Here is a 27,946-nt window from a genome sequence, read left to right as displayed (position 1 = left end):
GTTGCACACGGAAAAGGGCCTGTGCTGGAGGTACGGCAAGGAATCAGCCAAGCCTCTGTTGGCTGCTGACAGCTGTCACTTGAAAATAGTTAAGAGTGGTGTAATTGCGTCTGCGATGGATAGCGCCTGTAAAGAATCCCGTATGTTTTGGGTTGGTGAGGCAGTTGAGTTGCAAAAGATGCGTCGTTTGGAAGCGGGCCATCACAATGATGTAATTGTCAGAGTTGTGCTCAAGGTGCTGAAGGTTTGATCCGGCTCCCGTGGAAAAACCGGCTGTGAAGAATGTCGTGTGTGTGCCTTACTACCATGGAATCTCTCATAACTTTATATCAGTGGCGATCGGTGTAAATTTAGTTTTCAAAGCTCAGCACAAATTAGAAAGGTCAACCCCCTCTCTGGTGGTCTTCAGGGGCGCCAGAAAAAAACATAAGAACCCAGATGTAACTTTTCAGGCAGGAGTGGTGTAGGGACCCTCTCATTTCGTCGAATCTCGTTTCGTGAAATTAATTATCGCAGACAACATTTCATGGGCACACGTTTCACGGACACACGTTTTGGCGAATTGCACGCTGTAGGGACATCTCGTCACGCGTGTATCATATATTAGTAAGGGTTCTGATGGAGTTGCCTGTTATCGCATATATGGCTGGTCAGTCATCAAGCGGGGTCGTCTGGGTGGCAGGTTAGTGTGACCATGAATCTTTTGGATCTGCCTGAATGTCCGGCTTTCAGTGACCTACACTCTAAAAAAAGGGTGTATTCTTACACCTTTTGTCCCATATAAGACACCCCAAAACTTCAGACGTCGATCTGACGGTACTAACTTTCACGAGAGTCTTGATAGCCGTGTGGTGCAACTTATTAAAATAGCTAATGTACGTTTTACTGACTACAAAAAAAAAAAAATAATAATAATCGGGGCTGCGAAACATCAGTGTTTTCTTTCTGTGGTCTTTGATACGTACTTTAGCTATTTAATCAGTTATATCGCTCCGTTATCAAGCCTCTCGTAAAACGTGTCGCCGTCTGTGCGCTGTGCGTCAAACTAAAGTTTTGGCGTGCGTTATATGGGACAAAAGGGTGTATGGTGATACCCCTTTTTTTAAAGAGTTCTTTTTTGGTTGTGAGGGCCTTGACGTATATATAAGAGCGTTAATTCCTTATTCAAATAAACTGTTTATTTTTTTATTTATTTATCAAAGTACCCTCAGGGCCCGAAGGCATTACAGAGGGGGAGAGCACATTCATGAAACAAAGCTGTTCGTATACGCGACGCGAAGTCTTACGAGATTTGGTTGTCGGAGAAAAAAGCGATGATTTTGGCACTGGAACGTGTACGTCTTGATAACATATATATAGTAGAATCCAGCTACATATATCTTAATTCTCCACATAAAGGTGGAAATTAGTAATGGTTCGCAAGGAGTCGGACTCTTTTTACTAGAGTTCTTGATGTGAAAACGGGTATAAAACCTGTGTTTGAGACTTGTTGTCTTGTGCGTTATTTTTATCGTTTCGTGTCTCCCGTTACTATGGAAGTTCTTCACCAGCTCGCCTGTGTTTTTAAAGTGTTATAACGGAATGAACGGTTTTGTAGACCGCAAAACGATTTAAATGAAATTTTTGTGAAATAATTTGATACAAAAGGGCTATATTCGCGTCCGTTTTTCAGGCTTCTTTCAAACGTATTTTATTTTGATCCACACGCCTGGCTTGTTCCTGTCACATCGTGTTTCTGGGGGTCCTTCTTTCTCGTTTCCACGCCGGGATCCAGCATCGGGGGTCGAAGTCGAGCCCCCATCCGGTCGAGTCGGGGAGGCTCTCCTTACCGGTCTTTGCCGCTAAAGTATTTGCTTACACTCCCGAGCTCAAAATCCTTGCACCCTCGCACATTTTGTAGATGTTGTCATGATCCTCTGTTATGGGTCTAGCCATCGTGGAGGGCAGCGTCGGCGTGATGCGCTTGTAATCGGAAGATCTGCTGCGGAGCAAGGCGAGTTGGTTGAAATCGACGTCAATCGCTGCAGGTTGTTCGTGAAACAAAAAAAGAAAAAAAAAAAAAAAAAAGAAAGCAAAGAGCTATCGTGCGGCAGCTTGGCGGCAATCCGGTGTGCCTTGCGGGGTTAACCCGGAAATGGTGTAGGTTTGATTGTTCACGTTTGTGATGAATTAAGTGTCCATGGAAAAGCAGGCCAAGTTTCGAGGAAGGAACGCCGTTCGTGTACCATACCCTGTCCCTGACCCTGTATGGAGCATGGTCGATATTTTGCATCGTAGGAACGCTTCATGCTGTGAAGGTAAGCGAGGTTCGCGTTTGCAGCGTCGCAGTTCGCGCGGGACATCGCCGACCTCGTCGGGAAGCGGGGAAAATTCCATTGCTCGACGTGGGACAAAGTTGAACAGGAGTTCGAACAGTGATGTCTGGAGTCCGGCGTACGGCTGCTGGTTCACTTGAAAGCTGGTTGCCTGGAGATAACCGCTCCAATGGTCGATGTCGCCGTTGACGTTCTTTCGCGCAGACATGGAAAGATTTTTCCGTTGACGCGTTCGACAAAGCCGTTAGCTTCGGGGACGTAAAGTACTGTTAGGGATGCTCTGAATGTGCCTGTCGGCGAAGTACCGCGAAGCCGAACGAGAGGTTAGGACCCTGTCGTTGTCGGTGATGACGGCTTGCGGCGTATCAAATGAGAGTACGAGTTCTATAAATCGAAGGACGTGCTCGGTCGACTCGTTAGGCACGGGGCGTGCGACAAGCGCGTGGTGGGGTGGAACGCGGTGATAAAATACCTGTTGTCGTCGGTCCTCATCTTGCGCCGCGGCTGCGAGCCGGTGACATATTCTCTTACAAACGAGAATAAACAAGACGCCGAAGTACCTGATTCTTCTAACGAACGCACTCTTCACAAAAAAAAAAAGCCTGTTTTTTTTATGGTTATTTGCATCTTGTTTTCCAAATTCAAACGACTCCTTTCTCTCTCCTCCTCACTCTCTAATTTACACCACCCTCCTCTCCTCCCTCTTCCGCGCCACGCCGCCGCCGGTCCGTTGATCTCCGCGCCGTCAACACGCCGCCGCCGGAGGTACAAACACCGGCGCGCCGCCGCCGGCGATTTCTGACCGGCGCACAGGTCTACTTCCCGTCTGTATACAAATACATTTTATAGGAAGTTCGTTACGAACACTGATCTCAATGACAATTGCTGGATCGCGCTTCCCCGCTTGTTCGCTGCAGCGCAAGTGAAGCCACCGGGCTTCACTCGCTTGGGATACGATTTGCCGTTTTTGCTAGCCTTTGCTGCGGTTTTCCAGCGTGCTGACGACACGTTTTCTCCTCGTTCGTCGTCATTCGCCGAAGAAGTTTTTTGAAGACTCTGTGTATTGTTGAGACTTTCCGTTGTGAACACGTGGAAAATTTTACGAAAGTGCAGTGTCGCAGGAAAAAGGCACAACGCGTCGAAAGGAAGGGCTGGCGGCGTGTTCAAAGCATCCTTGGCACGCCGAAGTGCCGTGTCTCTGTGCCTTCGCACGCTTGGATACCGACCAAGAACCGACGCCGTGTGTATGTGTTCAGCGAGTGCAATGTGCGTGAAGCTGTTCGTGCCTCTGGATCAGCGTCTTTTCCCCTCGCGGTTTAGGAACGAGCTTAATCCAGCGTCCACTAGCGACGGAGGATGGGGAGAAGGTACGTCTTTTTTTCGTCCTTAGACGATTTACACAATACCGTGCACAACAGCTCCTCATCACTGATCAGTGCTGGCTTATTATCAACCTACGCGACTCGCCTAATTGTAATTGGTCAACAGATTGCACACGACCATATCGGCCGCGCTTCAAAGATTTTCATTCTCGCCGTCTTGTACTTTTGCTTTCGAAAACCCCCCTGGCTCCACGTACAACGTTGCCCTATTCGTGCTCCCACGGAATCTATTAGAGTAGATTTGGGACATAGCCATGGTTAATATAGAACATAAGAATACGTACAGATTTCCCTCTTTTATTGATAGCAACTCACCGGAACAGCTGGACGATCCAGAACTCCGTGGCCGATATATATAAATGATCTAAAGGCATCTACGCGCGACACACGTTCAGAACTTTGGCGCGGCGTCAATTCTTGACCGGTATCCAAGCGTGCGAAGGCACAAAGATGCATCACTCAGCGTGCCAAGGAAGCTTTGATCACGCCGCGACACCGGCGACACGTTTTCGACGAGTTGTACCTTTTGATACGGCTTCACGCGCATTGCACTCGCTAAACACATTCACACGGCGTCGGTTCTTGGTCGGTATCCAAGCGCGCGAAGGCACAGAGACACGGCACTTCGGCGTGCCAAGGATGCTTTGAACACGCCGCCAGCCCTTCCTTTCGACGCGTTGTGCCTTTTTCCTGCGACACTGCACTTTCGTAAAATTTTCCACGTGTTCACAACGGAAAGTCTCAACAATACACAGAGTCTTCAAAAAACTTCTTCGGCGAATGACGACGAACGAGGAGAAAACGTGTCGTCAGCACGCTGGAAAACCGCAGCAAAGGCTAGCAAAAACGGCAAATCGTATCCCAAGCGAGTGACGCCCGGTGGCTTCACTTGCGGGAGCGGCAAGCGCGATCCAGCAATTGTCATTGAGATCAGTGGTTACGAAGGGCAGAACAAACTTACGGCCGTATAAAAGTATCGCAACCGGCGGGGTAGATTCGCTGAGCTCGGTATTTTGCGTGTACTGTCGACGATTTTTGTCGGCTTTTATAACAGTAGCTGACTTTGCACCGCCAAGCGAAGGGCTCGATCGCGTTGCATCGCTTCGAACAGCAGCGCTGATGTGTACAATCACCCGCTTTTTCTTCAACGACCTTGTAAAGACTTCTTCAATACCGGCGTCAAATAAAAGCGATCGTGCTCGCCATCGTCTGCTTCCAGTTTATTCGGAGACCGTCTGGCACAGGGGAGGAAGCGGAAGTTGCGTAGAAGCAGGTTTGGAGCCGCGGGTTTTTTTGCCGTTCAGTAGGCGCTCCGATGACTCCGACTCGAGGCACTCCGTTCGGAGGCAAGGGAGGCGCTACTGAACGCGCCCATTGGGAACGTGAGAAAATCGTTGTTTCTCCAGTATTGTGGGAATGTACGGAATCGCAATCATTTTTGACATAATAATGGAACACTTTAGAATAATTTGCGTTAAGTTTTGTGCCCGCAAGGACCTGACTTTTTTTAAAAATTTGCCTGAGCGGCATCATGCAGCAGACGACACGGCGACGTCACACCGTTCACGTGACCCGCTCCGGCCAACCCGAAAAGCCCATCTCCGCTGCGAGCAAAAAACGTCTGCTTCAAACGCCATTGCCTTGGAAATTGCCTTCTCAAAATTTGCACACGCATCCGATATTGTTAAAACTTTGATAAAGTGTTTAGTGCTTTACTAACTTCATGACAGACTAGTTTTGAAAAGTGTGAACTCGCCGTTCATTTTTTAATCAGCCGTGTTGTGTATTCTCCATGTATTCTCCCATAGGGCGGGCCGCCTCCTGGAACCCTGAGTACCACGTGACTCGCGCCGAGCCGCTCTGTCGGCCATGTTGTCGGCAAAACACGGGGTTCAAAGGATTGCGTTACTCTGCTCCGTAGGAGCTATATAGTGCTCTAGAAGAGCCGAGGTGACATATGATAAAATCGGCCTTTTTGCTCTTGTCCCGACTCTCTTGAGCCAAATAAATGAAATTAGATTAAAATTACAAAGATGAGGTTTGAATCAACAAAACTGCAGCGAGAGCGCAGGTGAATTACGCAAAACTGCACAAAAACTCAAAAACATCAAACGCAAAAAAAAAAAAAAAGAAAAACGCGCATGGGCTAAACGTTAAAAAGAAAGGTCCCAACTCAGAACTAGAAGTAGCGAAGCATGCCCAGGAATGCAGTAATTGTACAATCCGGGGGACAGAAACAGAAGTCGTGCACAAAGAACGAAGTGAAAGGAAAGGAATGGTAAGAGAAACAGTTACAATAAATACGATAAGCACCTTTGCACCGTTTGCAGCTCAGTAACGTTTACTAAGCCTTTTTGTTTGTTTATTTGGAAAAGGGTGACATGTCTAGAAAAACATGTTAATAACCGGTTAACTGGGTTCACTTTACTCTAGTTCACTTTAACTGGGTGAAAAAGTCTAGGACAAAATTTAAAAGAGCGAGTCAATGTCGTAGGCTAGGTGGCGCAAGTTGCCGCCCTAAAGGAACGGTGTAGCGCTCCTCTACTGCCCTTCTACATTCTCTACATTACTATCCATCTACTCATTCTGTACTTTTCTTATTTTTTTCTCTGGAAGTTCGTATTGCTCGCACGTCAAAGAAGCCACTACATTAGCTGCATTTTTTACCCGATTCAGCGGAACTCCTTGTTTTGCTTCAGGTATTTTTCGGTGTCTTCCGAACTTGTATTCACGCTTAGCTGCGCTGACGCATGTGCAGCGAGAAATGAAAAATAACGTTTGATTCCGCACATGTTGCGCAAACGAAGGTGCAATCCCGTCTTCTACTGTGCAGTCTTCGCTTCTCTGAAACCTTTGGTCAACTTGGGACGTCCAGAATCTTCTAGAATATTTACACTTAACACCCGCAAGTGTCTGTCTCACCGAAGTGGGGACTGGTTTCGGGCACCAGCCCCAGCTTGAATGTCTAATCATGACTAGCGTTTTCCTTGTTTCAGATTCACTATGGCGACCTTTACAACCAGGCGCGAGCCCTTGGTCACCTGCCCGTACAACGCGGCGCACCAGGTTAAAAGCGGCCGCTTGCAAATTCACATCACCAAGTGTCGAAAGGTATGTGGCATCGTTATTGACGCCATACATCTTAGCTTTCGAACTACCGTGCTGTCCGTTGCGATTGGAGAATCCTAAACTGCATTGTATGCGTGGCTTTTTGAGTCCGAGTCATACTTTAGCCAACGCCCCTCCCTGTCATCGATTTGGGTGTTGATACCGTGGTCAGACATTGGCATTCATGGGTGCAACACTAGACATTACTACAACTCGGTTGGGAAACTGCCACCTTGGAGAATTGGCTCCAACATGTGCTTCAAGGGCAACTCAGCTCAATTAAAAAGTTTTGGTATTATGAGTGATTTCTCCCTAAAAGGCAAGAATAAAAAGCACTACGTCATTTGCTTCGCAAAAGATGGGATATATTTTATGAAATCTTACTTTTAATGTTAGCAGAAATTGAAACTTTGACTCCTCTACGTGATCCTCTACGCTGCGACGGGTCGGATCGGTGCGGGCTACCATTGGGGCAGGTGTGTGCAAGGCACAAGTGTCGCCTGCACCGCAGTCTTCACCATGATTTCGTGTCCATGATATCTGATGACGTCTGCACAACTGTGGCATCAGTTGGCGCACATAGTGTGCACTAAACTCCAAGAGACAATAATCACAGACAGCGAGACAGGTTCCAAGGCTGAGAAGCGCACTGCGCAGGTGCGTTACGCCAATCACATGGACACTACTGAGCGCTCAAAAGACACTCTGCTGACATCAGCTGTTACTCTTGCCCGGAGGAGTAAAAACAAACGTAAAATAGCAATGTTGACCATGCTTAGCTCAATGTTGGCAATGCCAACACCATAACCTTTACTGCACTGTTAATGCATCAATTCGCCCGCTAGAGTCAGCCAATTTCGGCAACTTGGCGCGTTCCAAAGTTTGCCAAACTGTTTAAGAAACATTTAGATAGAACTAGGTTGTAGTATTTTATGTGTGGTCTTCCTAGGTAATACTAAAGAGGACTGCATTGTTTTTTCAAGAACAAAAATGAAGCGGAGTTGCCCTTCAAGTGGCCGCCGCTCCTGCCGCGGCGGCCACTTCGGGAACTTCAAACGCCAGAACGAAGAAGGTACAGTCGTGCCGTGCTGCGTCTTCCTCAAGAACTGCCCAATTCATAAAGTGCACCGAAGAAAGTGAGGAAAGACCAAAAACTCAGAAATCTCGCCTATGATGGCAAAGTGAACTTTTGCCAAGCCCCTGATCTCAAAAGGGGTTATGCACCCCCAACTAACCAAAAGCCTACAAACTAACAGAATCTATCGGGTGCCAGAGGATGGTGATGCAATCGAATCTAGATTGCGGTGGCTCGGTTCTTGTGGAGGTGAAGGGCCTTCATTTCAAACACTAGTTTCCCTATAACAGTATAACAGGATACCTTGCTGGGCTGGTTGGTTGAACGACATAATAAGAAACAGTGCAAAAGGGACAGGACACAAAGTAGAAGGACACAGCGTAGGTCCTGTGTCCTTCTTTTACTTTGTGTCCTGTCCCTTTTGCGCTGTTTCTTATTATAACTAGTTTCCCAACCAAGTTGTTCTAGTTACGTTGACAGCACTTTTCCAGGCACAATATCTTTATGTGCATTTTTCCTGTCATCCTAGGCTCATCCCGAAATGGACTTAAAGCCGTGCCCTTACTCTGCTGAGCACATGGTTCCCGCCAGCGAATTTTATCACCACATGCACACGTGTCCCCTAAACACCACGGTGGAAAGATTCCTCACTGGTGAGTTGGCCTCTTCTACCTTGTGGCGAGTGTGGTTTCAAACACCTGTCATGGCACTCTCGTCGCTTCGGCACTGGGCGCGTTAAGTCGGCGCTCCTTTACTCCTACTCCGACGCTCCGAGCGCAGCAACTAAACGGCGCATAGCGTACAGGAGCGCAACACACCAAGGCTGCATTCCAAACCTACTCGAATAGATCTGAGTTACCCTGGCGGATTATGTCACATGACAACGAAAATAGAGAAACACTAAATGCGGGTAGGTTTTTGATAACCACCTTTACCTTAGAGTTAGATCGAGTAAGTTTTGGAACACTGCCAGAAACTATCGACAGGCCACACGAGCTCCTTCCGACGATGGATACGGGTGGCAGAAGCTGAAAATATTTCGAAGATAAATAACTAGGCCCGTGTGGAGCGGCAGAGTCTAAAGCAAAAGAGACGGCGATGTTATGAAGTTTCTACGAACGTTTTATTATTCCTGAAAGGTTTGAAGACTCGCTTCGTGCACATATGTGGAAAGTTACCTTGGTCAATCTAATTGTTGACCATGCATGCTGTTCCGATTTTAATTAAATACAACATTCTTGAACCCACTCGTGGACGTAGGAAACCCTCAAATCTGTCGGAGATTCCCTGGTTCCGTTGGTTCCATCTCACAGAGAGACTGAAGCTGCGCCGATACCGGCACACGGGCGGATGCAGGAATTTCCTGATGGGGGGGGTCAGGTGTTGTTCGCGCACCATATGTTTAGAAACCCCCTCTCTTTCGTTTTACGCCCTAAAATTTACACAAGCAGAAATCAAGAGGGGGGGTCAGGACATCCGGACCCCCCCCTCTAAATCCGCCCCTGCCGGCACACCGTCGTTCGATAGCACGTCAATTCGTTTTTAGGCGGTATGCATGAACAAACCTTTCCCGCAGCGCTAACTGGTGTTTCGGCTTTCCAATCTAAGTATTTTTATCCGCTGCGCGCCCGGCTGGGCTAAGCGCTCTAAGCAGGGCAGCGGTCTGACTGCCTTTTCATCATAACTTTCCTGTCGCCGAGCTAAAGGCACGCTCGTTCGATAGATCAATTCGTTTCCAGGCAAGACACACAAACAAACCTTTTCCTCAATGCTCGCTGGTGTTTCGGCTTTCAAATCAAAGTATCTTTATTTGCTGGGCTAAGCATTATAAAAGGAGCAGAACGGTTCGAATGTCCCTCATCTCGACAACTTTTCTGTCGCTGTGCTATCGGCACGCTACCATTTGATAGATGAATTTCTTCTTCAGGCGAGATGCACGAACAAACCTTTTTCAGAACGCTAATTCCTGTCTTGGCTTTCAAATCATATTGTTTTTACCTGTCGGATTAGGCACTAATCAACTGAAAAGGGCAGCGGGCCGGCTACGCCTTTCGTCTCGGCGGTCTCAACAGCAGCGCAGCCATCTTGTTTGTGTACGTGATGTCACAGAGCGCAAAGAAGTCACTTGCGCTCCGAAAAATTATCGGTACACGAAGAGCGCGCTCGAGTGTCAGTCTCCGGGGACACTCCTGTCCGTTTAGTGAAAGGAGCACCAAACTCTTGCGCTCCGAAGCACGGACTAAACGCGTCCACTGTAACCGCGTGCGGGCACCAACGAGAGGACAGTGTCATACTCCCGGAGTCTTAAAGAGTGCGGGTAGGAACTGAGGGTGGAGGGGAAAACAAGAGGACGCGGGGACATCGGAACCCTGAGCTCTTGGTGGAATGATTAGTGCTTGGGCGTAAAGCTAGCTGCTTTAATCTTTGGCTCAATGTTCGGATCCGTTCAAATGCATTCAAACTTTTCAGTCTCCGCAAACAGCTTGACACCTCTTTGGCGGTGCACTTTCCAGCCCCTTTTGAGTAATATAAAAACATTATAAGTGTAGATGCACAAAGATAATAAAAATAAAAACATTAAAGCAAAACATTGGCATTAATACGCTGTTGAAAGCTATGTATGTCACAAAGCATGTTGGGGTAGTGCTCACAGCGATCTGTTCCATATGGTTATATGTCAATTGTAAGTGGGTCATGGGTACTGCTTGATGCAAATCAAGAGGATAAAACAATGAACACAGTCTAGTAAACCTTTGAGGAACATGTAAGCAGGTGAATTTCACATTCATATTGAAGACCGCGGAAAGACAACTTTTATACTAAGATTGTATTGAGTACCACAGGGTCTTTTGATGATATCAAACAAATGGCTAAACGACAACAAAGACACAGACTTAATAGTTCTAGGGGATATTAATCTAGACATCACAGAGCCCTGTTTAATGATAAATAATTACCTAGATGACATGGCGCAAGTGGGACTGGAGTCGATATATGAATTCACATGAGAAGAAATAGGCGAGAAACTAACACAGTTGTGTATTGATCAAATACACATACGGTCTAAAGAACGGAAGCTCGAAGGACAAGTCAATTCTGAAAAAGTGGCTGACCATTATTTTGTGGCAATAACTATTGCAGATTTTATTCAAAACAGTAATAAAGCTATCGAAGGCTCATTTATAAATAATAAGATAGTCTATAAATATATCCAAGAAATAGACTGGAGCGTTGAAGTACGGAACCGAAAAAATTATACGATAATATTGTTAATATATTCAGATATTTATGCAAAGTCACCTTAAAGGGACACTCAAGCGGTTTTTGGAGAAGCTACTTTTTGGCGCGATGGTGTTAAGGAAGTGTCAGTGAATGAGTATCTTCAGTTTTAGAAGGCAGAAACGCCTATTAATCACGCAGGAATAAAATACGTGCGGACTCTTTTCTGTACTTGCGAGGACCAATGAAATTATCGTATGTTTGAAAATTTTGGCGGTCTTTTTAAAGTTTCGCTAAAAAAACAATTTTCAGTTCATTTAAATATGTTGTGCATGATAATTTCACAAGACGTAAAATATTCCTAGTTTAGAATACGCGATAGCGCAGTTATCGTTTCACAAACAAGGGACTATGTTTTCTATTTGCCTTCCTCCGCGGGGGGTGAATTTCCCGTTCCCCAGGGATGCGCGGAAGCGCACGTATCTCCGCGCGTTGCAGGCCGGTCGTGCCGGTCGCGGGCCGGCCGGCTCCTTCTATCCGCAAACGTGGCGTCGGTGGTGATCGTCGGAATGGACGGCCTGGTGAAAGCTCATCGTTCCGCGTAAAAGCGCTATCCTTGACTGTGAATTTTCGTCGTGTTTCGCTATGATAACCCAGCACGTACTAGAAGAAAACATCCACCTACTCGTGCGGCGATGTCGTGGCGGCACTCTCAAGATAGCAGAAACGCCCGTGCCGTCGTGTTTGTTTACTTCGACTACTGTGGTGCTTTCTAAGCATTTGTGTCCTCGAACATCGCCCGGATTTCTGATTTGGCGCATTTCATGCGTGTGCTCAAGTTCAAGGTATTACTGGCGCGTACCGTATAAAGGATACGAATTTTCACGCGTTTTCATCACCGGAGAAAAGTGATTAGTGTTAGCAATCCTGAACGCTCGCAACGTCTATCTGAATATTTCTACGTTGCTATATCGCTGCTAAGATTACATTGTCTTTTATAATCGTAGAAAAGGCGTGTAGCGATATTTGTACTATTGCAATGTCGTGTATTAGAGTCGTGATCGTCCAAGACGGCGCTGCATCTTTTTATTTTATTTTTTTCATTCGCTGTACCCTGCAAGCCTATCAAGAAAAAATAATAAAGCTTTAGACTAGAAAACTGTCTGTCTATATTCTGTTACGGCATTGAGTAGCAGTGCATCCCCTTTTTTAGAGGGGCCACTGACACAGCTGACGGCGGCGTACAGAAGCGGTCACCGTGCTGACGACCCGCTGCGCTTGTTGTAGTGGTTACAGGTGTGTGTACGCGCGGCGCAGTGCGGTCGTTCCGGTTGCAACGGACGCAGTCGTAGGTACGCGCTCGTTGCACATGTCTGAACCAGCCTTCCCCCCGTTCTCCCGAGGCGAAAGTCAACGTGGCGACATCGTTTGACATCACGTACCAGCGGTAACGCTGCGATGTCAAACGTTGGTTTGGTTACGACTTGCCCCAATTGCAAATCGAAGAACGCCCGAAAAGGTCTGCGTTTCGTCGTCCTCGGAACCCGAACATGACTCCGAAGCGCTGCTATCGTCCACATCGCACGTCGGAGTGGCGTCATAGGAAATCATCCCCAGGTCGGCTGTCCGCCGAAGAGCTTCAACCTCTAACGGCGTCAGGTCCTCGAGCGTAGAGAACTCCGCCATGATCGAAGCTCGAATGACAAAGAGATTCGGCCGATGCGGCTACCTCGGGATCACTGCGCGACGGAACGTCATCCAACGCCATTGGCCCGAGATCCTTTTGATAAGCGTGCGACGACCAATGAGAGTGGTTTCGTTTTCGGATGGATCCGAGGTTTGGCGGCCTTCAATTACATTTTTATTAAAGAAATAATCACCGTATGACTATACTTTTTGGTTTTTAGGGATACTTAAGGCGTCTAAATTCAGCTGTCATTATCAAAACACGAACTCAAAAACCACTTGACTGCCCCTTTAAAGATGCATTACGAAAAAACGTAAATAACAGAATCAATAGATAACTAAAGAAATTAATGACCTGATCAATTAAAAAAAGAAAACTTGGCAACTACTGAAACAATTTCCTAATAATAAGAAGTACAAAAAAAATCACAGAATAATTAGGAATAAAATTACATGATTAATAAGATTCACAAAAATAAATTATTACTGGAATAAGTTCTCACAGACATGATGCAGCACAGTGCTGGTTCTTACTAAACAAACTTACAACGAAAAAAGAAAAAACGATTGAAGGCACTATTCAAACAAACTTTGGTTTCAAACACGACTTAGAGGTACTAGCAAATAGTTTGAATACAGAATATCTACAGTCAATTGAAGCTCTATGCTGTACGACAACAGAAAGACAACCAAATCAAATAATAAATAGTGATTCAACATTTTTCCCCAATATGGATGACAATGACCTAATTGAAATTGTAAAACAATTAAAGACTAATGAAGCAACAGGGTTGAATCAAATTAAGGCTAGAGACATTAAATACTACATTACTATAATGAAACCTGCATTATTACAGTATATTCTCTGGCGGCATCATCTCAAAAAAGCTTAAAACGTCCGTCGTTTGGCCTATATACAAGAAAAGTGAGAAAAATAAATTCCTAAATTATAGACCAGTATGCATCCATTTGGAGGTAAATTATATAGTGGAAAAATACATCATTAAAGTACTTAGGTGCTATATCACAAGATATATCCTATTAATTCACACGCAATATGGATTCAGGGAACATATAGTAACCAGTGACCTCCTAGAGGACTTTTATGACTATGTAAATGAAAACATGGGCACCGGTAATTATGTTCTAGCTTTATTCATAGATTTTTACCAGGGCTTTCGAAACAATAAATCATGATATATTAATGGATAAACTATATACTGTTGGGATCTGAGGGAAGACTTATGATTTATTCCGAAATTATTTTACTGATCGGTGTCGATAGTATGTTTAGGCTCAAAATATAGCAAGAAAATTAATGTCAAACAAGGAGTACCTCGAGACACATTCCTCGGTCTGCTACTTTTTAATATATGTTAACAAGGTAGCACAGGTTTGGTTAAAATGTAAGCTCCTTCAATTTGCAGATTAGACGGTAATTGTGTGCGCACATAGAAATTACGAAGTAGCGGCAATGACGATACAAGATGATATATATAACATTATTCAATGGTACCGTAAAAACCGAATACTCGTAAACGTTCAATATGCAAGTAATATGCTTTAGAGATCCAAGAAAAAAAAAATTGTAAATGAATTTCCAATAAAAATGCATGATCGAAACTCCAACGAGTGCTTGTGCATCCCGTTAAAATATGGTGATAATGTCAAATACCTGGGTATGCACATAGACAAACAGGTTAAATGGGATATTCACATAAACCAGGTTTGTAAAAAATTAAGGGTATTAATGCCACATATGTACCATATCCAAGAACTAGTACCGCGATTCATACTGAAAATTATATACGATGCACTGGGGAAATCCATACTTCAATATGGAATTACAGTTTATGGGCACTGTGCCAAGTATTTACAACTAAAGATGGAATCAGTTCAGAAAAGGATAGTTAGGAATATTGGTTACCGAAACTATGATCTCTATGATCATATGCAAAAGAAATAGGAAGTTATGTTTCAGAGATCAAATCAAGTATGTTATAAAATATTTTTTTCAACAACAAACATAGGTGGGAAAATGAACAAGAAAGGACATTAAGACCAAATAAAAAATTTGTTGAACCATTATAAGGACAAAATATGGAGAGGCCACAAGGAAATATTACATACCTAAGCTTTATAATACATTACAGGATGAGCTGCATAAAATAGAATCACATAGAATAAAAAAAAAAAAACTAGCGAGAGGATGGATAATGGAGTATCCCCAAAAACACATAATATAAAAGGTCCTCTTTTCTCTTTAATTATTAGAATTACCTTGTAAGTCACGAATTCTTGTATCCTTCACGATATGTAAATTCTAATTCAATGTGATTGGATGGGTTTTACATGTTTGGTCATCAAGTCAGAGGAATTAATATAAGCTGCAAAAAAAGGTGGAACTGCAGTAATTTATACTTATATTGGTATGCTTTGTTGCTTTTAGTTATCTGTGCAATAAAAAGCAGAGGCTCCTTTCGCACCCCACACACAAGCCATAATTGGCTTATGTAGGCTTTATATTGTATTATTTTCAAAGAAAGTAAATAAAGATGGTTCTTTGTATTTGTAGGTAAGCAGCCATAGAAATGTATCGGTGCTCGCCGGGTATTTTAAACACAATCGCAGTAAACAGAAAGTGAATGAATCAACGTCAAATCAAAGCGATTTTACTCTATAATATCTATAATTAGGTTTAATGTCGGCTTTTTGTACTCTGGCATTTACTTTTTGTTTTCTCCATTTCTAGAAAAGATTTTTGATGATGTAGTTTTGGGTTTATACAGCGTGCAAGTTCGTCTGCTCCTTGCGCTCTTCATGCGTTTGTTTACCCCCAAATGCGCCAGATGCTTTTGTTTACCCCCGGCCTCGACCTATGACGGCATGCGCTTGGTTGCCTTTTCATCGCACGTTTCGTGCGAATTTTATATATGCTGCCCTCTAATTGGCGTGCAAAACTCGTTTTGGAACACTTGCTTACCATATATTTTGCTTTGTAGGATATTTGAGTGGACTTAGTTTATCTCCCATTATTTTTTTCTTAGCCATGCTTCTATGCATTTAAAAAAAAAGGCTTTTTGAAAGGAAAACAAAACAAACTTGGAATTTCTTGTTTGGCATTTTTTAGTGTTGTAGTTGGAAAGATTTTGGTGATCTGGGGAATTCTCGGCTGCTTCTGCCGAAAACGGGTGTAAACAAGGAGTTTTGCTGGACTCTGCTTAGTCAGTGGTGCGGAGAATTTGCTGTGCCTGACCTTTGTTCCCTGCCACTCATCCGCGAACATGTTCTCTCCGGCAGTGACTGAAACTTCCAAGCCAACCGGAGATGTGTCGGTGCCTCCCTACCAGTCCGGTGAACCCGTTCACGCGGAAGAAAACTGGGACGAAGGTTGGTATGGCTTGGACAGCCTATGACATTTATTTTTTGAACGGGTTTAGAATGGCATAGGAATAGACTATAGTGTGAAGGCCATAGTACACGGCTTGTATGTGACGTCGCAACACCATGCCGGCGGTCATTTCAACTGTTCTTGCCCCCCCCCCACAAAAAACAGAAAAACAAATTTGGTGGTGCAGATATTTTTTTTTTTTTTTCTTGATGCACATTTAACAGCAGTGTTGCCACAGTGGCAGTTAATGTGGTATCAATGCAAGCCAGGTATGGTCGTCAGCTGGAGTGCGCACAATGTCAACTCGCCTCTTGGTCTTAGGGGAACAGAGCAGGAAACAACGGCGAATGTCATTGCTATGTCGCCACGGTTATGTGCAGGAATGTGCTGAACCGTGTGACCTTGGTCTGTGTTTTCTTCATGCGACGGACCATGCAAACGGCGTCATGCAGGATTGCATTGTTGTTCCCGCGCTTTTGATGGCGTTGCACCAAATGTCGAGATGGAGTAAAGACATCCGCAGCCTCCTGCTCTAGGTTGAGGCCGAGGGGAAATGGTAGATCTCGACGGAGGATTAATTACCAAAAATTTCGGAAAGGCTTTATTGACTCCACAGTGTACAGCGAAGTGTTCCTATACTTGGCGTCTACGACTTGTTGCTACGTTGCCAAGGTTAGCATAGCTTTCGTGATGCTCCAATGCTGGGAAAGCGACTTCCATGAGAGAGTGCGAATGCAAGAGGAAGTCGGGTGTGCGTGCTCTGAGCAGTATGAGACTACAGCACTGTGGAAGCTCGGCTAGCCTTGACAACAGAGCACAAAATAGTTGACGCGGAGCTTAATTGTGCGGGCCCAATATGTCCAACTTTTTGGAGCTGTCCACATCGGCCAATTTGCTTAGAGCGTTTGACATAAATCTGCCGGTTTTGCCGATTGCTTGTTTCTTTGTGAATACTTTTTTTTTTTTGTGCACTATAGACAATCTTTTATTCTGCAGTGATGTGATTGCTGCGCCAACCTGCGCCAAGGGGCTAAACCTGCTACATCCTGCTACATTTTGCGAAAATATGGGTAATCTGTGCCAAAGAACCAATTTCTGCCGTCTTTCAAAACCGAAACTAAACTAAGAACGTAATTGAGCATGCGTGAGCTAGGTGGTGCAAGCGGCCACCTGACACAAAGTACACTGCATCCATCCGGTCTTGCATGGTTTTTGCCGCCGTCTCGCATTTCGCGCCTCGTCGTCTCGGGAATCTCGTCTCGCGTCTTTCTTAAACTTTTTCAAAGATATAAGCGGGCGTGTGCGGACGCTCCCACGCTAGTGGTGCCAGACATGCCGTCATGCTGTGAAACAAAACCACATTTTTGCACGACGAGAGTTCCTTTGTGAGCTGACACGCTGGTCGCGTGACGTCGGATGTTGCCGTCCCCACGTCGCTGCAGATAAGTTGCTTTCTAAACTTGTTCATCGACATTCCTGCCCTTGTTTAAATCATACTCTACTACAAAAATTCCTCTTTAAAGGGATACTACAACGAAATTTCGGCTCTTATGTCTTGGTCTATTCGTGTTCAAGGGAGCACTGTCACATCAGACACATCTACCTTTTGTTGAAAAAGGCACGAATTTTAAAACAAATTAAACGATTAGCAAAGAGCACCTGGTGGTTGTTGCTAACGCCTCGTTTGTAATGCCCGTCTAGGAACTTTGACAGGTAGGGACGATAACTGTCTCGCCTCCGGCCACCACGAGAGAAAAGGGGAAGGAGGAGCTCCCCTCCCCATGAGAATATCCTTTGTGTCTCCCAGAAGTCGTTATTGTACCTCTACAAGATTATAGAAGATTAACCCGTCACTCGAAATTCACACAAAAGCAGCCACTTCGGTGGCTGGAACTGTTAGGACATCTTCTCGATATCAGCCTTGCCGAAGCTTTGCTCGTTCTGAGACTAACTACGTCACGATTGCGTTGAGTATTACATGCTCTCCGCTTGTTGTTTTCCGAGCGCTTGTCAGAGTGCGCCGTTTGTAATGAAAAATACAGCCACCAGGCTCAAAGTACAAACGTGCAACTATTTTTTACGGATATTGTGGATCATATTGTACCTATTTCTGAACACAACGGTCGTTTTTCAAATTTCGTTGAAGTGTCCCTTTCATTTAGAGGCCTCGTCGAAATACTAATTACCTAGGTTTCTCTCGGGCTTTCTTTCGAGAGGGACCCCGGTACGTGAAAAATCTGCCGCGAAAGGAAGTTGGTGAAGAGAAGTGAGCTAAAGCAAAGAAGGCAATGTCTGCACACTGAACCTGCACAGCGCGCTTGTTTGTCTCGAGTTCAGACGTTTCGCAAAGCGTTCCAAGAAATGTTTGACCGTAGCTTGCGATGTCTTGCATCGATGCTCTCAGGTTCTTTTCTCCTGTGCGTTTAGCTCGTACCTTACCTGCCGGTCTGGCAAGCACGCGCCGCTGGAGTGTTGTTTTGTCGTATGCTGGACAGTTACATTTTGTATACTATTTTGGGAACCAGTTGGCGACGGAGCGGAGTGGCATTGTTCCAATTTCGATTGAACAGCCTTTGTCTCAGCTTGCGCGACAAAGCACGTACCACTGCAAGCCTGCTGATGTTGCCCTCACGTGTGCATGTGAACATGAATGCACGACAGAGGCACCAGCCGGGACTCTTGCAATTCGTTGTTTTGCTTACTTTTGACGAAAATCTGGCTCGTCGGGACCCAGTAAAACGGTGGCAAGCGTTCCTTTCGGTATCGCTCGGCAACACCTACAACACTGTACACTTGTGGGATGTCTCAGCAGTAAAAACTCAAAAAGCGGGTTCCGTCACAACACAGCACAAAGTGCCCTTCGTTTGTCCAGCACAAAACAATTTTGTTTTTCTAAGAATTTTTGTTTTAAAAGCCACTTTTGCTGCTCGAAAACACTGTTTTGACTGCTCCAAAAGCCATGTTTGCTGCTCCAAAACACTGTTCTGGCTGCTCCAAAAGGTGCTCCAAAATGTCTTAGGCCAATCACATCACTGATTCTGTTTTTAGGGCCGAACTCGAATACGCATCCCAACGCCTAGTGATTGTCGCTGTGTCTGGCGTGCAGGAGAGAGAGAGAGAGGTTTAAAGTTTTGAAAGTTGTTCCAGTTCTCTTTTTTTTGCTTGTTTTTTTTTTTTTTTTTGTAGATGTTAGCGTTGCCGCAACACTAGAAGACAAGATCGCAGAGCCGGCGGTCACTCCAATCTTCATGAATGTTCAGCGGATGCTTCCGGCGGAGAGGAGGCACTATTACGCATCGCTGCACAGTAAGGTGTAAGTGCACAAGTCGTTTGGGAATGCCGGTTGCGTGTTAACAGCAAACCTCATTCAGCCGTCAAGCGGTGAAATAATAAGTAAATTATTTATTATTTATTTTTGTTACAAATAATAATAACACTTTATTCCGATAACAAAACTACAAGGACAATAGTGCTGCTTGTGCGTAGGGCCAAGCAGCCAGCCAAAATACATGTACAGTTGTGTCTCATTTGTATAGACCCGTTTAATGTGGATACCCCACTGTAGGGGGTATTCACTGGACGCCATATTTGAGTGCGCTGTTCGGAGCACATGCTCGGAATGAGCTTGCATTAATCGGCTGCTAAGACTGGCAGTCTCGATGGTGCAGAATCTGGTTTGAAAAAGATCCGTGGAAGCTCGCCGTCGGCACGCACTCGGCAGCCGAGCGCACAGCTATGGCTGCCAGTGAATACTTTTCATATGAACACCATTTTATGGGACACGCCGGGAAAATAGGTGCGTTTTTGTCTCATTATTATAGACAACTCGCATTATGGACGACTTTTGGGGGGAAACTGAGGTGTCCATATTAATGACGCATTGCTGTATATAAGTACTCGACGTAAGCAAACAAAATGGAACGAACGTGCGCTCAACATAAGCAAAATAAAAATACAACAAACAAATTCCGCGTAAAAAAAATTTCAATGCAAAAAAAAAAAAAACAATAAAATTGAGGCACGTATGGATTTTGTTACAGCGACGAGGTGGTCCCAGAGAGCATGAAGCCGAGGGACCTGGACTCGCCGGCCTCGAGCTCGCTACCCATTCCACGTCAGCCGCGGACAGAGCCCAAGGTGCGTTTTCTTCTGCCACGGTGCCTTCCGGAATGTGCAGCCGAGTTTACCGTCCCATCCTGCCATCGCGTCGAAAGCTATCCCGAAGTGGCAAACAGATAGCGTCGCAGAGACCGGCACGTCGTGCCGTCGGACGGCGCAATCGTGGCTGGTGGTCGTAAAAATGTGTGGGGGGGGGGGGGGGGGGAGGTGAGAGTGTGTAACGGTTGCCGGCGCGTGCTGTTTCATGTCTGCTTCGGTTTCTATCAGCCGTCTGGCTGCAGAGCAACCTAAAGCGGAACGGGCGTCCGCCGGGTCTGCCAGTGCCGGGATCGCAGAAGGCAACGACACGACGCTTTTATGACATCGTCGGGGGCGGGGCGGGGCGGGTGGGGGGGGGCAAGAGAGAGAGGCACGCGCAAAGAAATTTCTTTTCGCGATACATTTTTTTTTGCGTGTCTATGACTACAACTTGCATCGTTTTAGACAATAAAAAATAAATAGACCTTTGAAGTGTCAGTGCCCCTTTTAATGAATTTATTTGGCTCCAAATGTAAAGCGGTCAGGCCAGGAGCATATCAGAGGTGACGGGGATGTCGACATACGTTAGGAAAATGAGCACGTTTATTCTTGAAGGGCACTTCTAACAGCCTATTTGGGATAAGCATGTCACAAAACAAATTTTTTTACAAAAAAAAAAAAAAATTTAGCAGTATTTTTATGCCACACGACGTGATTTAGTCGGAGTCACAACCTTTTCAGGTTGTGACCGCAGGAGCCAAAATCCACAGCATGTGCGATCTACAAAAAGTTTCCAATTACGTGGGACATCCCAGTACCTTTGTGCAACGCAATTACGAAGCGGAACACAATTTCTATTGTATCGCACTTAGTTTTTTCGTTAAAACTGCGTGATACACAAAGGCGCCGACCAAAACCATGAGATAGCAGCAGCACCAAGGACGACAGTCCCTGCCGCTGTTTCCGCCGCCGTTCCTGCTCCTCTGGTTCTTGGTTCGTCGGCGGGCTGGAGTTGCGAGTAGATCTCCAGTGTAGATCAGTTATCTATGAACTCCTTAATTTTGCGCCAGTCAAGTTGCTGATAATTCTTTTACCTTTTCCTCCCGTCCAGATTTATCTTTCAAAGACGCCCGTACCGACACCTGCTGGACGAGGTAAGAAGCGGTCGCTTTCCATCCGAGGCAGACGATACTCTATCTGGTGCAGTTCACTGCAATCAGTGTGCACCGCAGAGTCCAGGCATGCTTTAGGCTTCGGTACGCCGTGGGTCACAGGTCGGTTTCTCGCGCTTGCAGATTCGGACAGCGACGAAGGAAGCGACGATGAGTCGGACGACGGCGTCAACAAGGCTGCCCTCTACAGGATGGGCATGGGACGCGGTTGCTCCATGGCTAGACCAGGTGCGTGGTCCCCAAATCGGTGTCTACCGTCTGTTAGCACGAATATTTCCACGATTGCACTTTGACTGGGTTGCTTGGCACCGGTGAAGGTCTGGTACTATACTGTTGGACATCTTAACATCTATATACCCACTCTGCATGGGCAGTATCTTTTCTCCGCAGAATGTCGGTTGCTGCGTCTACAGCCCAGTGACTCGGCATTTTCCACCTTGGTGGCAAACGCTGGAAAGACATACAATCAGTTTAGGTTTAGAATGGGGGAAAAGCCCCTTGGCTCAAAGCACTCTGCTCGTCACGATTGGTGGTTTCGTCCTCTCTACTTGCCTTCTTTCCAGTATTCTCTCTGTGAAAGTGGGAAGAGGAGGGCTTTGTGGGAGGGTTTTACCCCACTTTTTTTAACCTGCAGCAGACTACAGTCTTCTGGATTTTCCAAAGTATATAAATAAAGGCCATTAGGGCCACTCACTTTTAGGTCTCTAGGGGCGGATCTGGTTATCAGCAGGGAGGCCCGTACGGGGTGACACTTTTCGCATAGCGTGTGCGTGACAAGGTGGTCCTCTAACAATCTGCGTTTTTGTCCCAATTCGTAGCTTCGACAACGCCGAGCGAAAACGGCACCGACGGCCTGAGCGCCGGCATGAGGCTGATGGGCCTCGGTCGTGGACGTCGAGTGTTCAGGGACTGACGCCCAATTCTGCAAGGAGCCCCACGAGTCCGTGAAGCTAAATTTGGATCGTCAAGGTCGGTTGGTTGAAACTGCTTTTGCAAACGATTTTGAAGAGTAACATTCCCCCATATCCTAGTGGCCTGTGACTGCACTCTGACTTATAGTGAAACAAAAGTTATGCAGACTCTCACGTGTTTGAGCTAAGCGAAGACCATGTAACCGCGTTCTGTAGTAGCCGGAAAGTATAAATTTCTTGAATAGGGAAAAGAAAATGGAATTAAGCTTTTGCATGCCCAAGTTGGGACTGCTGCTGTGGAACCTATCGTTGTATTGCCTGTCATTTAATGGATGGTCTACTTGTTCTCTGCACCTATGTTGCCATCTGCCTAGGCTCATATACAGGGTTTAAGCTGATTGCTTTGTCTTGTTGAGTAATGCAATGGGAAGAATTGGGTATATAAATGCGTGTCCTGCCTGCATTGCTGTGAAGTGTTTTAAGCAGTGTCAAGCTTGTGCACTGATTGCATTCCTTTTTTTTTTTTCTGCTCTTCGTTTCAGACGAGACACAAAGGAATGTTACAAGCGTCATGTTATGGCAGATTCATCCATCCCCATTCTTTGTTGACATCATGGAAGGAGCCACCCCATATTTGCCTTTTCTTTTTAGAAATTTGTAACCAAATGAACTGAATTTGTCGATAAACCACTATAATCCATTTCAGTATAACTTGGCACATGGCAAAAGCTACGACGCTGGCGAACAAATCTGAGCGTCTGTATGCAACGATGCACAGTCGAATGTATACCTGTGGAGTGAGAGCTGTCACGCACTTCGCTGTTTGCCAAGCTATGCTGAAATGAAAAGAAGGCAGGGTCGCCAATTTTATTCCTTCAAATCGACTTATAAACCAGTTCTAGTGTGCTTTACGTCCAAATAAAGACTGATGCACAGGAAAAGTTTTCACATCTTAAACTTTGTCTTCTCATGTTGTCACTTTATTCATTGTTAGGGCTCTTCTGACTTCTGGATATCCTGTGTAGTAGGCGGGTCTATGAATTCTATTCATTTCCAACCACGTGGACTTAAAAGTGTTGATCATTTTTAAGGGGGACGGACGTCGCATAACTCCCTTTGCGCCTGCGTTACCGTTTGTCTTCGTCCAGCTCGCCTGTACTCTCTCTTGAGTTGCAAAAATGCCACACTATTATAACGTTGCCAGCAATGGCATAGGCAGCAGGGGAATGGGGTGGGTGGGGTGGGGGGGGGGGGGGCGGGGCGGGCGGGCGGGCGGGCGGGGGGGGGCGGCGGCTTTGGGGGTCGAAACTTTCCCCTTCATACCCTCCCCTCCTCCTCCAAGAGCTGTGCTCTAATTTGGCATTACAGAGAATTCTAAACGTCGAAATAAAAGGGGAGAGGGGGGGGGGGGGGAGATAGCAAAAACAACCATTGCCAAGATTTTACTGTTCATAGACTGTTTATTATGACTACCTATACCGTGTGGCAATTTCTGTCGCGAAACAATCGAGATGTTGACACAATCTGATCCAATAGTAGCTATACGGCGGCATCGATCTACGGTGTCTATGTAAAATGCAGTGAAAAATCAGGCGCCTACACGTAAAACGCTTACATTTTTAATGAAGGTGCATTTTAATCATGGACGCATTCCTTTGAAATTTCTCTGCGCAGCTTCGTTCCTGTGAAAAGTTACAATGCATTCTTTAAAATAAAAAAAAAATGTTTATTATTGGTGGACACGCTTGTCCTTCGGCAGTAAACCTGCACCGGTGATTCCCTTTTTTTTATTTCGGCATGTTTCCTGTTTTTATGGCTCTTTTTGAAAAGAGGGTGAAACAGTGAGCTTATAGTTGTAAGCTCAGACTGTTATGTTCAGGCGGGCACCCTATTAATAGGGTGCCTGCCTGAACATAGCAGGCTGGCTCACCAAGAACCAAATGGCGTTTTGAAAACCAGACTCGGGAATACAGGCTAGAATGCCGTGATTCTTTGATTTCTCCAACGGCCACCGTGAAAGCGGCGCCTGAACACAGGCTGCAGTGCGATCTCTCCCTTGCCAACCTGTGTCGCTTCTAAGGCCTTTTGCCTTGGGAGTTGGGATACTTTATTCCCTCAATATGCTACATCTGTAGGCAGTCCCTCGCTCAAGAAGGGCTTCTCGCGTGGACCATTTCCCCACCCACCGAATCGCGGCACAACCTTTGTCCGTGAAATTCCAGAAAAAAAAAAACTTTTCTGCCTTTCCACTCTGGTGAAGAAACAAGACCAGCAAAGCTGTACTATGGTCGGACGGCTTCTTGGATGACCTCAAGGACGACTGCGAGGACGGCATCTAGACGGCACCATAGGACAATCTTCGGACGACCTGAAGGACAACTTCTAGGACGATTTCAAGGACAACGTCCAGGACGACTTCTGGGACGATTTCGAGGACAACCTCAAGAATGACTTCTAGGATGCCCTCGAGGACGACCTCAAGAATGACTTCGAGGACGACGCCTAGAGAAATTCAGCCTTTCCACTCTGGTGAAAAACAGAGTGGAAAGGTTGTCGCTATCTATGAGCAAGGCCGGCAAGCCGATTGTCTGGTTGCCGCCGTCGCTCATAGATGGCTGTAGGTGTCCAGAGTTTTGTGTCGACATTTCTTTGCGGGGCACACGATCCTGGGGAAACTAGCCCTTAACAGCTCCGCTATAAAAAAAAAAATGGAAGTCGTTTACAACTCCCTGTAACGCCGAATTAGAGTGCAGCTCTTGAGGAGGAGGAGGGAAGGGTACTGAGGGTCACGTGTTCTCGGGGGGGGGGGGGGGGGGGGTCACGTGACCACCCAGAGAAAATTTTTAGCTAGATTTAGCGGGAAAACTTTTCCGCTATATCTAGTGGGGAAGTTTTTCCGCTAGATTTAACGGGGAAATTTTTTCGCTAGAAAACGGGCGCCTAAAGCTGCGCTGTAAAATTACGAAGTAAAGCAAAGTGTCAGGAAACCGCGGGCGACGCGGCAACTCCGAGAAAATGGGGTGAAAAGTAAAAGGCCGGCATCTCAGCCTGATGGCACGATCATGGAGATCTCCTCTTTTCCCCTGAGTAGGGATGGCGGGAAAGATCCCCTTCGACCCTCGTTCACCTCCCGCGGTTTGTGTAGCTTTGTTTTGCGCGGCAAGCACTTCGAGCACCTACCGTGCGCGGTGGGCACTTGGCTTTGAGGTGCATCACGTCGACGACACGCAGGAGCGCGAGAACCATTTGTAACCAAGTTCTGCTCTCGTTATATAAATACTTAATTATTTCCCTGTTGACCACGCCTTCGGATGTCACTCGAAACTTTTTTTTCCCTGTTTGGTCCCTTTTCAGGGGCCCTCCCTACTGCACTCTGAGCGCGCGGTTTTTGTCCACTCAGCCAGCCGGCTTCTTCGTTTTGCTTTTATTTTGAACAGTGAAGTTCACCTCCCCCCCCCCCCCCCCCCCCCCCAAAAAAAAAAAAAAAAAATCTAGCTTTTTATTTTTTTGTGCAGCTGGACTTTTTTGACGGTCTGAGCAACCTGAGGGCCGAGCCACACGTGCAGACAGCACCTCCTGGAAAATGTCAGCGACGAGGCTTGCGCTACTTTTAAAACATAAAGGAGCTTTATGCATCACCGCAGACTTTGGTGGTCAGTACTACTTCTTGCTAAGAAAAACGAATTCATTGGTGGGAAATGTATTCGCAACTCCAGCCCGTCGCTCGCGCACTAAGGAAGAACCAGAGCGTGGGTGGCGGTGGAGATCATGGTTCTAATCGGAGTGTTCGTGCATCATGCAGTTTAAAAAAAAAAAAAAAAGCCAAGTGCGTTAAAATATAAATTTTTTTCCCCTCTGTAACTCTTAAAAATTAACATGTTCATTTTCATTAATGCACATTAGCATCTCGGTCACCTATCTGCTTCACTTATGTAACCAAATAAATTTGAGCACACTGACCAGAGTCGGCATGTCAGCTGGGTGGTTATCATTTGAGCCCGTTCTCGTTTCGACGTTCTCACTTGGCCCTTCTCAAAACAACCATTCTCAAAAAGATCTTCTTTTTTGGACCTGTCGCATTTGGTCCTTTCCCGTTTCGTCTTTCGCATTCCAGACTGCCTCATTTGGGCCCATTCTCGTTTTGTCCTTTTCAAAACATCCATTCTCAAATATATCTCGCCAACTATTTATCGCAGCCAGATCATATTCCGAAATGTCACGTTGTTTGAAGTCTCTCGACTTGGGACAACGCCACCACTTCTATTGTGCAGTGGTTCTCAAAAAGGGGTCTGCGATGGCATCCTAGGGGTCTCTGCGAAGCCCTGTCTCATCAGTCAGGCACGGAAATATTAGTTGTCTTTCTTCACGTTGAGGAGACACGTTCCAATTTTCGGGAGAGTACTCTCGTGTGTGTGTCAATGAGACAAGTCCATTTAGCACTAGCAATTAGTTATATCCATTTATTAAATCATTATCATGATAACCTTTACCTTTATATTCCCCTCACCCCGAACGGCCGGTCCTCCATCATCTCCGCCTTTCTACAAGGGGTCAGCGAAACATCAATGGTTGAGAACCACTGCTATTATGTATGCTATTTCTGTTCAAAGTTTCCAAATTAAATGTTCATCGTTTTTTTTTCTTTCTCATTTACGTAGAGGAAGAAAAGCAGGCGTCAATGTACGATTTTTAGCGCGTACCTCTACACATAACATATATCTGATGGTATGTTGGGGGCCGAAGCAAGGTAAGGCTTATCAACAAAGCCGCGAAGGCATAACGTCATTAGAAGCATGCCGAACTAGTGCCATTCAGTCGTAGCGCGAACGGGCGAAATGAGAATGGGTCCAGTTGCGAAAAACACGATTCGGATCTTATGAGAAGGTTCAAACGAGAAGGACCAAATGAGAATGGGTCGAAATGTGCAAGGTTGAAATGCGAATGGGATGTTTTGAGATACACCCTGTCAGCTTGCAGGGAAATCCTGGAGCACCTATCCCAGTCTCTTCTGCCATCTTGCGACCACTGCCCCGCCATCTATAGGCATGCAGTTGGGAATACTGCAGAAGGTACGTGCTCAGCAGCAAGGCCACCAAATTGAACGCCCATACAAGGCATGCAAAGTCCATGAGCCAGGACACACGACTTATCTAGCCAAACACCTCGAAAGCAAAAACAGGCTTGGCAGCACAGTATGGCTATGGTACTTAGAACTCCTCTCCGACTGGCATTTACTGCATCCTAAAAAGTGCTTCCTCAATTTCTGCTCGATGACGTCTTTGCAGTGTCATGCCTGTTCTGCTGCAGGTCGCCCTCCAGCTCAAGTCCATAGAAGCCTCGGCAGCTAGGAGTTGGGACGTCGCGATGACAGCGACTTTCACATAGTCTCGTGCTTTTGTTTCCAGAACGTCTATGTCCAACCACCAGACTCGGGACATCCAACAACACGACACTTCGACTTTTGTATCATTTGTTGACACTTTGGGACCACTTTCGATGCATGGGCAGAACAGGACACTAGGTGCACCTGTCGGAAGAACAGAGGGCGAG

General features: G+C 45.9%; 1 protein-coding gene across 1 annotated transcript; it reads left to right on the top strand.

The window, feature by feature from the left end:
* Nucleotides 1-6,249: 6,249 nt before the first annotated feature.
* Nucleotides 6,250-23,353, top strand: LOC8029506 (gametocyte-specific factor 1 homolog). Its single transcript, XM_029973563.3, has 10 exons — nucleotides 6,250-6,396; nucleotides 6,694-6,808; nucleotides 8,410-8,533; nucleotides 16,086-16,175; nucleotides 19,363-19,489; nucleotides 20,217-20,313; nucleotides 21,425-21,467; nucleotides 21,609-21,713; nucleotides 22,304-22,454; nucleotides 22,939-23,353. Exons 2-9 carry the CDS (start codon nucleotides 6,701-6,703, stop codon nucleotides 22,396-22,398), a joined length of 789 nt encoding a protein of 262 aa, XP_029829423.2. The 5' UTR covers nucleotides 6,250-6,396; nucleotides 6,694-6,700; the 3' UTR covers nucleotides 22,399-22,454; nucleotides 22,939-23,353.
* The last annotated feature ends 4,593 nt before the right edge of the window (nucleotides 23,354-27,946 follow it).

This window comes from Ixodes scapularis, unplaced genomic scaffold (genome assembly GCF_016920785.2).
Source record: "Ixodes scapularis isolate PalLabHiFi unplaced genomic scaffold, ASM1692078v2 PGA_scaffold7__128_contigs__length_106722199, whole genome shotgun sequence".
NCBI lineage: Eukaryota > Metazoa > Arthropoda > Arachnida > Ixodida > Ixodidae > Ixodes > Ixodes scapularis.
The sequence above is the reverse complement of the archived record's forward strand: the minus strand, read 5'-3'. Positions and strand labels throughout refer to the sequence as shown.